Source organism: Narcine bancroftii, chromosome 1 (assembly GCF_036971445.1).
Source record: "Narcine bancroftii isolate sNarBan1 chromosome 1, sNarBan1.hap1, whole genome shotgun sequence".
NCBI classification, from domain to species: domain Eukaryota; kingdom Metazoa; phylum Chordata; class Chondrichthyes; order Torpediniformes; family Narcinidae; genus Narcine; species Narcine bancroftii.
The window spans coordinates 371918433-371930726 of record NC_091469.1 but is presented as its reverse complement, the minus strand read 5'-3'; the positions used below and the strand labels follow the sequence as shown (position 1 = coordinate 371930726).

Sequence of the window (12294 nt, the reverse complement as noted above, 5' to 3'; positions counted from 1 at the left end):
ACCCTTGGAGACACAGAAACCCAAAGGGGAGGGACTTTAGTTTCTTCTCAAATGTACATGAGAGTTATTCATGCATTGATACATTTTGTGTTCCGAAATAATATATGGATAAAGTAGTAGATTGTAAAAAAAACTCAATAACAATCAGTGACCACACACCTACAATCCTCACCCTGGATTTTGAAATATAAAAGTGTTTTAAATATTGGAGAGCAAACATTTCTCTATTGGCTGACCCTTAACCGATTCAGGAAATTAAACAGTTTATGGAGTATTTTGATATCAATGATAATGGTGAAGTTACACCTTTCATCTTGTGGGATGCCATTAAAGCAATAATAAGGGGTAAAATGATTGAAATATCAATAGAATAAGAAAGAACAGGTTGAAGAAGCAATCAGACCTGGAAAGTAAGGTAAAGGAACTAAATTCAGTACAAAAAATGACATTAAAAATAAAGAACCCCTACATGAATTAAGACAGAGAAGACACTAATTTGAGGAGTTTTTGAAGGGCCCTGAGATTTTTGAATCAAAAATGTTATGAGAAGGGAAACAGACCTGGTCACCTCTTGGAATTTCAGTTGCGGAAAAAAGTTAATCGAGTGGTCTCCAAAGTCTTTCACAGCCGGCCTCTTGAAAGTTAGTTTCACAACCAAAAGAAATAGCAGAAACATTTGCATCCTTTTATGAAGAACTATCTGACTCTCCTGAACTCATAGACAAAGAGGGGAAGATAATGTAGCCCGTCGAATGACTCAAAGGCTTGTAGACTCAAACCAAGGCTTTTATTACCAAAAGACTAGAGCGTAGTACATCGAGGTTGACCAGTCCACACTGACCTGGGTCTGGTTAGGTGCAGCACTTTATGACTTGGCCAGTAGGTGTGGCTACGACTCTCAGCCAATCATTAGTACTATATACAAATATATACAGAGGTGATAGGATCCCTTTTATGAAGAACTTTGACTTTCCTGAAATCATAGACAAAGAGGGGAAGATAAGAACATTCTTTTCTAGATTAGGTCTACCCTCCTTTCCCAAGAAGAAGCAGTAAAAATGGCAGCATGTATAGAAGAACAGGAATAAAGGAAGCTATTAATAAACTAAAGAATAACAAGTCCCCAGGGACTGATGGGATTCTGGGAGAATTCTACAAGTGTTGTAGGGAGGAGGTCTCCCTGATTATGGCTAAGGTCTATAATTATGTCCTATTGAAAGGAAATCCCCTAAATTGTGGGCAGAGGCTATAATCTTCATTATTCATAAGGATAGGAAAGATCCCACTAAGTGTGAAGGTTAAAGGCCGACAGTTAGAAGAGGGAAAGGGAACAGGTAGGCAGTACTCCCGTGTTGCTGTCCCCCTCAATAACAAGTATACCATTTTGGATACTTGGTTGGGATTTGGGGGGGTGGGGAGACTGGGGGGGGCAGAATGGGGGGGGGAGAATGGGGAGGAGAAGAGACTTACCAGGGACAAACCATGGAGATCAGGTCTCTGGGGCAGAGTCTGATCTGGTGGCTAAGAAGGGAAGGGAAGGGAGGAAAATAGGCAAGCTGTAGTGATAGGGGATTCCATAGTTAGGGGGGCAGATAAGAGGTTCTGTGGAGGAGATAGAGTATCCAGATGGTATGTTGCCTCCCTGGTGCCATGGTCTGAGATATCTTAGATCGAGTGCATGGAATTCTCAGGATGGAGGGTGAGCAACCAGATGTTGTGGTCCACGTAGGGACCAATGATGTAAGTAAGAAAGGTGAGGAGGTCCTGCAAGGAGAGTTCAGGGAGTTAGGCACTAGGTTGAAGGACAGGACCTCCAGGGTAGTCATCTCAGGATTGCTATCCATGCCACGTGCTAGTGAGGTTAGAAATAGGAGGATAATGCAGCTTAATATGTGGCTAAAGACGGTGTGGGAGGGAGGGCTTCTGGATCATTGGGCTCTCTTCCAGGGAAGGTGGAACCTGTTCTGATGGAATGGTTTGCAACTGAACTGGAGGGAGACTGATATCCTTGTGGTAAAAGGTTTGCTAGTGAAGCTCTGGTGGGTTTAAACTAGATTTTCAAGAGGAGGGGAACCAGAGTGCCAGAGCAGATAAAGGAGTGGAGGAGGGAAAAGATTATGTTAAATTGCATGCACCATTAGAAGTCAATGGGTTGAATGTGGTGGAAATATTTTCAGGTGCATCTATTTCAATGTAAGGAACATTGTAGAAAGGCAGATAAGTTAGAGCATGGATTGACACGTGACATTAGAGCATGACATTGTGGCCATCAATGAAACTTGGTTGCAGGAGGGGCAGAACTGGCAGCTCAATGTTACAAGCTTCCGTTGGTTTAGACGTGATAGAAAATGGGAGAAATAGCATTGCACATCAGGGAAAATATCTCAGCTGTGCTCATGCAACTGAGGCTATATGGGTAGAGATGAGGAATGGGAAAGGTATGACCACACTTATGGGGTTATATTATAGATGGCCCAACAGTCAGCGAGAATTGGAGGAACAAATCTGTAGAGAGATAGCTGTAGGAAACAAGGTTGTGATGGTAGGAGATTTTAAACTTTCCACATATTGACTGGGACTCCTGTACTGTAAAAGGGCTGGATGGCTTGAAGTTTGACAAATGTGTTCAGGGAAGTGTTCTAAATCAATATAGAGGTACCAACTAGAGAGAGTGCAATACTGGATTTCTTATTAGGGAACAATACAGGACAGGTGACAGAAGTATGTGTAGGGGAAAATGTTAGGTCCAGTGATCATAATGCCATTAGTTTCAAGTTAATTATGGAGAAGGGTTGAACTAAGCCTTGGGTTGAGATTCTAAATTGGAGAAAGGCTAATTTTGAGGAAATGAGAAAGGATCTAGAGCACATTAATTGGGATAAGTTGTTTTCGGGTAAGTTCGAGGTAAGTGGAAGACCTTCATAGGTCAAATTTTGAGAGTACAGAGTTTGTATGTTTCGGTTGGGATCAGAGACAAGGTTAGAAGGCATTGGGAGCTTTGGTTTTCGAGGGATATTGGGGGATCTGGTTTGAAAGTTGAAAGAGGTATATTACAGGTATAGGCAACATGGAGCAAATGAAGTACTTGAGGAGTCTAAAATATGCAAGAAAAATCTCAAGAAAGAAATCAGGAGGGTTAAAAGAAGAAATGAGGTTGCTTTGGTAGACAATGTAAAGGAAAATCCTAAGGGTTTCTACAGGTACATTAAGAGCAAAAGGACAGTAATGGACAAAATTGGTCTCCTTGAAGATTAGAGTGGTCAGCTTAGTATGGAGCTACAAGAGATGGGAGAGGTCTTAAATGTTTTTATTTCATTAGTATTCACTCAGGAAACAGGCACAGTCATGGGAAGTAAGAAAAATAAGCAGTGAGGTCATGGAACCTATACTGATTAAAGAGGAGGAATTAATTGCTGTCTTAAAGCAAATAAAGGGGGATAAATCCCTAGGGCCTGACAAGATATTCCCTTGAGGGAAGCTAGTGTAGAAATTGCAGGGGCTCTTTAAAATGTCCTTAGCCACAGTTGTGATACCAGAGCATTGGAGGGTAACTCAAGTTGTTCAGTGGTTTTAAAAAAAGGCTCCAAAAGTAACCATGGAAATTATAAGCCTGACGTCAGTAGTAGGTAAATTATCAGAAGGTTTTTGAAGAGATTGGATATACAATTATTTAGATAGCCATGACTGATTAGGGAAAGTCAACATGGCTTTGTGCATGGGGTAAAACATAGAATTCTATGGATACAATGATACAATGGTTGAAGTAAAAACACAATGCTGCAGAGACTCAGCATGTCAAACAGTGCCCTTTATGTGGCAGAGATACATAAATGACATTTCGGGTTGAGCCTTTCATCAAAGTATGGCTTTGTGTGTGGTAGGTCATGTTTAACCAATCAAAAGTTTTTCGAGGTTACCAGGAATGTGGCTGAAGGAAAGGCTGTATGGACCTTAGTAAGGCCTTAGACAATGACACGCATAGGAGGTTGGTCAGGAAGGTTCAGGCGCTAGGTATTCATGGTGTAGTAGTGTACTAGATTCAACAATGGCTCAATGGGAGAAGCCAGAGAGAAGTAGTTGATGATTGTTTCTCAGACTGGAGGACTACGATTAAAGGTGTGCCTCAAGGAACAGTGCTGGGATGATTCTTGTTTGTCATCTACATCAATGATCTGGATGATAATGTGGTAAAATGGATCAGCAAGATTATAGATGACACAAAGATTGGAGGTGTTGTGGACAGCAAAGAAGGTTTATAAAGCTTGCAGAGAAATCTGGACCAGCTAGTAAAATGGGCTGAAAGATGACAGATGATATTCAATTCAGAGAAGTCTGTGGTGTTGCATTTTGAAAGGACATTCACAGCAAATTATAGAACACTGAGGAGTGTAGTGGAACAGAGGGATCTGGGAATACAGATACACAATTCCCTGAAAGTGGCTTTTCACAGGTGGATTGGATTGTACAGAAAGCTTTTGGCATATTGGCCTTCATAAATCAAAGTATTGAGTGCAGGAGTTGAAATATTATGTTAAAGTTGTGTAAGACAGTGGTAAGGCCAAATCTGGATTATTGTGTCCAGTTTTGATCACCTAACGACATGAAAGATATCAATTAGAAAGAGTGCAGGGAAGATTAACTAGGATGATCCCCGAACTTCAGGAACTGAGTTACAGGGAAAGGTTAAACAGGTTAGGACTTTATTCCCCAGAACCTAGAAGAATGAGGGGAGATTTGTTAGAGATATTTAAAATTATGAGGGGGACAGACAGAGTAAATGTAGATAGGCTTTTTCCACTGAGGGTAGGCAAGATACAAACCAAAGTACATGGGGTTAAGAGTGAAAGGGGAAAGGTTTTGGGGGGGGGGAACGAGGGGGTGAATGCAAGCTGAAGTTTAACATTCAAGAGGAATTTGAACAGGTACATGGATGGGAGAGGTATGGAGGGCTATGGTCTGGGTGCAGGTCAGTGCGACTAGGCAAAAAATTATTTTGGCACAGACTATTAGGGCCAAAGGGGCCTGTTTCTGTGTTACAATGTTCTATGGCTCTACTACATAAATTACATACTTTTTCCTGTGGGCAAGGCACCTACTAACATTGCAAAAAAAACTGACTCAACATACACATGTAAACAAATAAAAAATGTAAACAAACTGTCTGTGCAATACAGAGAGGAAAAGAAATTTGTGCAAAAGTAAGAGTCCTTAAATAAATTCATGATTGAGTTTGTTATTGAGGTCGGATAGTGGAGGGATAATAGCTGTTTCTGAACCAGGTGTTGAAGGTCTCATGACACCTACACCTCTTTCCTGATGGTAGCAACAAGAACAGATATCATCTGGATCCTTGATGATTGCTGCTGTCAATCAGGGGTGGCCAACCTTTTAATTTAGACAACAGGCCATTTCAGCCCACAAGTACATACCAGGGGTGTAAGTTAATTGGGTTGCACAGAGCGGTGGGCTGAAGTGACCTGTTACCCTGATCTAGGTCTTTCTGTTCTACAACACTTTCCAATGTCCTGCCATTTACTTTCTTAATCCTACCCTAGTTTGATAGAGTGAAATTTCATTTGCCATTCCTTGGCCCACCTTCCCAACTGATCTAGATCCTATTGTTCACTACACCATTAATTTTGGGGTCATCTGCAAATTAACTCTGTTAACTACACTGCCATCCAAATTGCTCAGTTATCATAAATTGGTTGGATACATTTCCAGAAGTATTTTGATAAATTGCTGCATAGTAGGGTTATCAGTAAAACTGGAGCATCTTTTAAACTCACCAGAGCCCAATTGCCTCTGCTCAGTTTAAGCTCATCAGAGCCCAATTCCTCCACTCTTTTTAAAGTCCAGTTCTGTATCCCACACTCCTTATTTGCTGATAGAAGGCAGAGGAAAGTGGTTTAGCAAGGAGAAAGAGGAACATGTTCTTCAGGTGTTTTTCTAACTGAAAATCTGTAACAAGTGGTGCACCACAGAGTTCATGCTATGATCAGTGCTGTTTAGCATATGGAACATGCTACCAGAGGGAGTGGTAGAGGAAAATATAACAATGTTTTAAAGGCATTTGAACAAGTACTTAGAACAGAAAGGAGTGGAGCGATAAGTGCATTGTGTGGACAAATTGTATTAGCATAAATAGACATTACAGAATCATGGACAAGTTTGGTTGAAAGATTTGTTTCTCTGCTGTTCTGTGACTATGTTTATCTTTGAAACTTATCTGCATTTGTTCCCCTCTCTCACTTGAAATTCATAAGGACCATGTTTCCTATGCTCCTTTCAAACTTACCAGGTTCGCTGGACCATTTATTATTCTGCTGCGTAACATACAACAGTTGGGACAACCTACTTGTCTAGCATCACCAAAAGAATGAACAGAATTCTACCCTACTCCAGTTCTGGTTGAATCGTCAAGATTTCCTTTCTCTTGTACTCTACGCACTGTAATGGAAGATTCTAACCGTGTTTTTTTTACTTTTGCGGCCTTTGCTTCTGCAAGGTTGAGAACCTGCTTGTGTTTCAGAATCAGGAGACATAAGCTAAATTCCACCGAGATGCAGTTATCTGACGAAAGGACATCTGTGTACCAAGAACATTTAATCTTCCTGCTTGTTTTGGTCACAGACTCTCAGAGGCCTAGCCTTGATGCAAAATAAACCATTGTATTCAAAGTGATAAGCTGAAAATTATGTTATTCCATAGAAGCCTAAGCATGCTAGCTTGCTCACTTATCTTTCTTGCTGTGCTGGGTTAGGGTTAAAGGGTTAGGGTAATATAAGCCATGGTCCTGCTGCTGAAGTTTGAGACTCTCCGAGAGGTGGCAACATCTCTCAGCAAGAAGAAGAACTTCTAGAGTCCAGCCAACCTCCCGGTCGGGAGAGGTGGAGAAGCTGCTACCGGAGCCCCGACAACCTACTACAAGTGTGCGGTCGTTGCCTTGCTTCGACAGTTGGGACCAGTCCAGGCGTTGATAAGTATAATTGGGAAGGACTTGCATATTGTAGTTTGATATCATCTTTTGAATTTGTAATAAACATTTGTATACACTGAACTGCTCTCGATGTGTGTGTCTATTTTCTTTCGGTAGCTCAAACACTGTGACCAATCTAAAACGAACAAAGTGAGAGGTACAAGTTTACCCAGGACACGCACCTATTTATGAAACTCTGTAACTTGTGTACTCTACCGTTAAAGTACTATCGCAAACTGCCTTCAACTCATGACAATCAGATCAGTAACATACGCGTGTCTTGTTTCTCACTCGTTCTTACCGAAATGAGCCGATGGACGTACGTTGCTCAGCATTAAATATCGTCGACCCACGCCACTGCAGTTGGCAATCTTCCTCTCTTCACAGCGAGCCAATCGCTGGGGTTTATGTCGTCACTTCCTGGATACGCGGGCGTCCGCACACCGTGAACTCCCCTGGTCGCTGCGCAGCGCTCGGATTCCGGAGGCTGGTTCGGTGCGGAGACGGGTCCGCGGGGACTTTTGAGCGACCAAGGGGTGGCCAAAGCCCAATGGCTGAAGAGGGCCGGCGTGGTGATGAAGGGGAGCGGGGCCCTGGCGCCCAGTACCAGATGTTTGTCACTATGGAGGACCTGCTGGACAAACTAAAGCTGATGAACTACGAGGAGAATCTCATCCGAAAGAACAACATGAAGGCCCTGTCCAGGTGTGCAGCCGTTCTGCTGCTGTAAGCGCGGGGAGGGAGAGTCGGGCAGTCTTCTCCCCGGACTCGATCGAGCATCCTTGTCAGAGAATAGTCGGCACTCGATCTCCCTCACTTTACCCAAGCCTCCCTCAACGTATTATGCGTTAATGCCATGTCCTAATGGTTTGCTACTTGAAGACTGAGCAACTTTGTACGTTGGTATTTTTTTAAAGAGTGTAGTTAACAAAACTCTTCAGAAAGGGCACTTAGCAATAGGGCAAAGAAAAAGTGTTTTCAAGACCTCGGGCTATGTCCGTGTTTCGAACCCAATCGAGGAATGGAATGGCCGCTTTTGAAATTTGGGTGTAGTAGTACCTAGCAGGATTTAGTGAAGGGCTATTCTTTATCTGGAACCAAGGCTGTGGCGAAATATATAGCTACGTGATTCTGATAATATCCAAATTAAGCGTTGATGAACAGGTTAATTGTGCTTAAATGCAATGATGGCTTTGAAATTGACATCTTTGATGTTTTTTTTTTCTAATGATTGAGATCAATAGGATGGCAATTGATCAGATTAAATTTTCTGCCGTTTATGGACTGACTGATATGGAAATGTTTCCGTATTGTCGACGGTGCAGATGATAGTGCTATATAATTGCAATTGTTTAAAAGCATAATGGCTAAACATGGTCTTGATCTAATGTCTGTGGTATGAAAGAAGATATTTCCTTAGTGCAGGATTATTTGAATGCAACTTGAAATGTTTTGAACTATGCACTCAGATTTCTGGTGTAAGTCTTGAGTTCACACTCTTAACTGTAACCTGATTTCTATTACTGTTGAGGCTGAAAGATTATACAATATATATGAATAAAAGAATGAACAAAAGAAGTTAAAGGCAAATTTATTAATGTTTTGTAGTAAAACACTGATTCATAAATTAAGGACGTTTGCAAAATTATCACAAAGTATTAGATATGCTTGCTATAGAGAGACAGTATAACAAAGATTTAGTAGGCTGATTCCTGGGATCACTCATGAGAGATCCCACTCTACTGCATGACTAGTCTTCCTTCACCTGACCTTTTTTTCTTGCCTCTCTTTACGTTTGGCACCTGCCAATCAACTGGCTCAGCCTTTTCTTCATTCCACCATCCTTCACTCCTCCCCAGTTCACTAATTCCTACTGGCCCCTGTCCAACCCCTCCCACCCTGTCATACTAGCTATCTCTCCTCTGCACTTTGTCTAAGTGGAAGATTGACCATTCTTTTACTGCCACTGATGCTGCTCAACCTGCTAAATTCATCCACCAGATTGTTTTGTTTTAATTCCTGAAATGACAAGTCTGTCATCAAAGAGGCAATGTTTAGGACCCTTTTACAATATACAAAGTTTTGAAATGATTCATCAGTGTAAAGGTGAGAATGTGTTCATTGACTAAAGATTTGAGAACTAGTTATTAAACAATAAATTAGAATAGGAATTAAATTTCTTTGCTCAGTGGGTGCTAAGTCTTTATCTTGGATGTCTGTGAAGGCATAAGAACAAGATCTTTGTATAAGGATGGATGAGTTTGAGATGGTGATCCATTTCAGTTCCTCTGTCTAATGTTCTTAATAATTCTTGCATTTGTTATTGTTTTCATGAAGTGTGAAGAATGTGTGGCTGCTGGAAGTTTGGTGTTGCCTCTCCTTCATCTCCCTCTGCCCGACTGATTTCCCTTTATGGCCTTCTCCACATTGGAGAGACTGGTCACATATTGGCTAGCCGCTTCGCTGAGCACCTCAGTTCCCTCTGCCATAACAAAGACCTCCCAGAAGCCAATCATTTCAATTCTGAGTCACACTCCAATGCTCATGTGTCTGTCCATGGCTTTATGTACTGTCCCACCCTGACCACCCGCAGATTGCAGGAACTACACATTTTCCATCTGGGCACTCTCTAGCCAGATGACATTAACATCAACTCTTTCTGCTAACCAGCTTTCCTTTACTTTCCCCTCCCCTTTTCCAGTTTTCCCCTCCATCCTTCCTTCCCCCTTATCACTGCTGTCCCCTCCCTCCCTTCTCTACTTATCATATCCTGCCTTTGTCACCCCCTCTTCCGCCCCCCCATCCTTTTGTTCGGATGCCCACCAACTCACTTCCATTACATCGAAGGACTGAAGTCCGAAACATTGGTTGGGTATTTTTACCTTTGCTACATAAGGGTCACTGTTTGACCAGCTGAGTTTCTCCAGCATTTTGTGTTTCTACTATTGCATAACTGCCTGGCTTCACATGTTTATGTTCCCTAATATTTATCTTCCCTTCCTTCAATTTTAAATCTTTACCAAGCTTTATATTTCTTTCTCAAATTGAAACCACAGAAAAAATGTGTTTAGTTCCTTCCAAATCTTTAATTGAGCCACTCAATACCTCATTTTTAAATCAGAAGTAATGAATGTACTTGGGGTGGGGTTGGGGTTTGGTGGGGGATGGGGGGGGGGGGGGGGGCGGGAACCTTCCAGCAAGCAGGTACCTAGTTTGTTATAAATGTAAATAATACATTTATCAGACAATGATGAATTTATTCCATATCTTTGAGTTATTTATCAAAATGTTTATTTGAACAGACACTATTTTGCTCTCCCCACAAACCCTGGTGAACAGTTCTACATGTTTACATCATTAGCCGCTTGGCTGCTAAACCAGACAGGACGCTTATTTGAGCAACCACAAGAATATGATGATCCCAATGCAACAATAACTAATATTCTAACAGAGCTCCGTTCATTGGTGAGTATTAAAAGTACTTCAACTCAAAGTGTGTGGGGGGGGGGGGGGGGGGAAGAGAACATGTAATTACGTTCACTATAATCGTAAATATTACATCCGATGAGCAAATAATTTGTCACATCGGTATTGAGGAAATAATTGTATTCAAGATGTCTGGCAGAGCGGTTCCAGCTATGTGGAGATCATGGGTTACGAAGATGGCCATTGCTCCCACATGGAGCCGTCGTCACGAGCCAGTGGTAATTTGATACTTAATCAACCTCAAAATCAAACTCAACCTTGAACATTACTAATAAAAACAATGTTGGGTCTATTGGTAATTGAATCTTTAAAACTTACTTTAAAAATTCCTTAAACCATCTCCAAAAAAAGTTTAACCTTATCAATTAACCAAGTTGAATGTAAAAAAAAAGAGCGTATTTCTTTTTTTTTAATCTAAAACATAAATCTGAAGAACTTAAATTATATTTCTTGAATTTCTGAGGAGTTGAATAGAATTGATGCAAAAAAAATTATAATGAACTAAACTATATTGAACATTAATAATCTTAGACATACTATCCTTACAAATCAATCTCCAATAATCATGGTCAATTGTAATTCCCAAATTCTCTTCCCACTTCAATCTCAGTTTATGAATATCTAATTTAGACATTTTACTTTGTAACAGTTTATACATTTCAGAAATAAATTTATTTTTACTAAAGTTTCAAAACTTGCTTGTCTTGGTAATCTCAAAGTATGCCCAAAATTATCAAATAGCAACACTTTAACTTGATAACAAAAAAGAATATTATTTGGAATTAGATATTTTTCTTCCATTCTCTCAAAAGAAATAAAATAACCAGCCTCATAACAATTTTGTACTGTTTTAATTTCTTTGATTCCATATTATCAAAAACTGATTATTAAGAGTAAATGAAAAATGTTTATTCCGATATAGAGGTGTCTTTGCTGTAATTTTCCCTGGGTAGATATCTCATAGTTTATTTTATTCCATAATTCAATTAAATGTCTCAAAATCGCTGGACCATTATTAATAATTAATAACTTAGTATTCCATTTATAAATGCTGTGGAGCTGGCCACAGCCAGGAAAGGCAGAGCCACCATGTATGGCCGTTTGCACCAGCCGTAATAGGTTCAAGTGCGCTGCCTTCAAATGGTCCACGGTGAAAAGTTCATTTTTTCCCGCTATGTCCAAAGTGAAAGTTCTGGCGGACTGCTGGAGGACCTTGTACGGACCTTCGTACGGGCGTTGCAGAGGTGCCGTATGTTGGCTGCGCTGAACAAATACAAATTCCGCCGAGTCCAGCTCTTTGGGACGATGTGTCGTCCAGGTGCCATGATGCGAGGGAGGCGGGGGGCTAGCGAGGAGAGCTTCTTACGGAGATCCGCCAACAGGTTTGCGTGCTTGGATGTGGAGTTGGGATCCTGGCCAAAGAAATCACTGGGCAGTGAGAGCGGCGTGCTGTATACCAGTTCCGCAGAAGACGCTTGTAGGTCCTCCTTGGGTGCTGTTCGGATTCCAAGGAGGACCCAGGGCAATTTGTCTGCCCGTCCTTGGCTGGTGAGGTGATCCATGAGGGTGGATTTCAGATGACGACGAAACCTCTCCACCAAACCATTTGCTTGCAGGTGGTAGTTTGTGGTGTGATGGAGTTTAACACCCCCCCCCCCCCGGAGGTTCGCCAGCTGAGCCCAGAGCACGGAGATGAACTGGGCACCTCTGTCACTGGTGATGTGCGCCAGAACCCTGAACCTGGCGATCCAGTGGCTAAGTTCCTGGCACACGTCTCTGCAGAAACCTCTTTGATGAGAATGGCCTCCGGCCATCTTATGGTTCGATCG

General features: G+C 41.5%; 2 protein-coding genes across 9 annotated transcripts in view; one reads left to right on the top strand and one right to left on the bottom strand.

Moving 5' to 3' along the window:
* The window catches only part of dnah5l (dynein, axonemal, heavy chain 5 like), a 425035-nt gene extending 417654 nt beyond the window's left edge, over window positions 1-7381 (bottom strand). For 6 of the 7 annotated variants that reach the window (XM_069913291.1, XM_069913294.1, XM_069913296.1 and 3 more), the window contains exon 1: window positions 7281-7351. Coding sequence is in view for 1 of the 7 variants with exons in the window: in XM_069913293.1 (XP_069769394.1) it covers window positions 7281-7314 (34 nt within the window). In the remaining 6 variants the exon portion in view is untranslated. Of the gene's footprint in view, window positions 1-7280 lie in introns of all 7 variants that reach the window. The other variant, XM_069913293.1, reaches the window with a different exon arrangement.
* Window positions 7382-7412: 31 nt separating this feature from the next.
* ift57 (intraflagellar transport 57 homolog (Chlamydomonas)) overlaps window positions 7413-12294 on the top strand; it is a 34563-nt gene continuing 29681 nt past the window's right edge. For both annotated transcript variants that reach the window (XR_011349781.1, XM_069913303.1), the window contains exons 1-2: window positions 7413-7684; window positions 10282-10444. Coding sequence is in view for 1 of the 2 variants with exons in the window: in XM_069913303.1 (XP_069769404.1) it covers window positions 7530-7684; window positions 10282-10444 (318 nt within the window). In the remaining variant the exon portion in view is untranslated. The remainder of the gene's footprint in view (window positions 7685-10281; window positions 10445-12294) is intronic.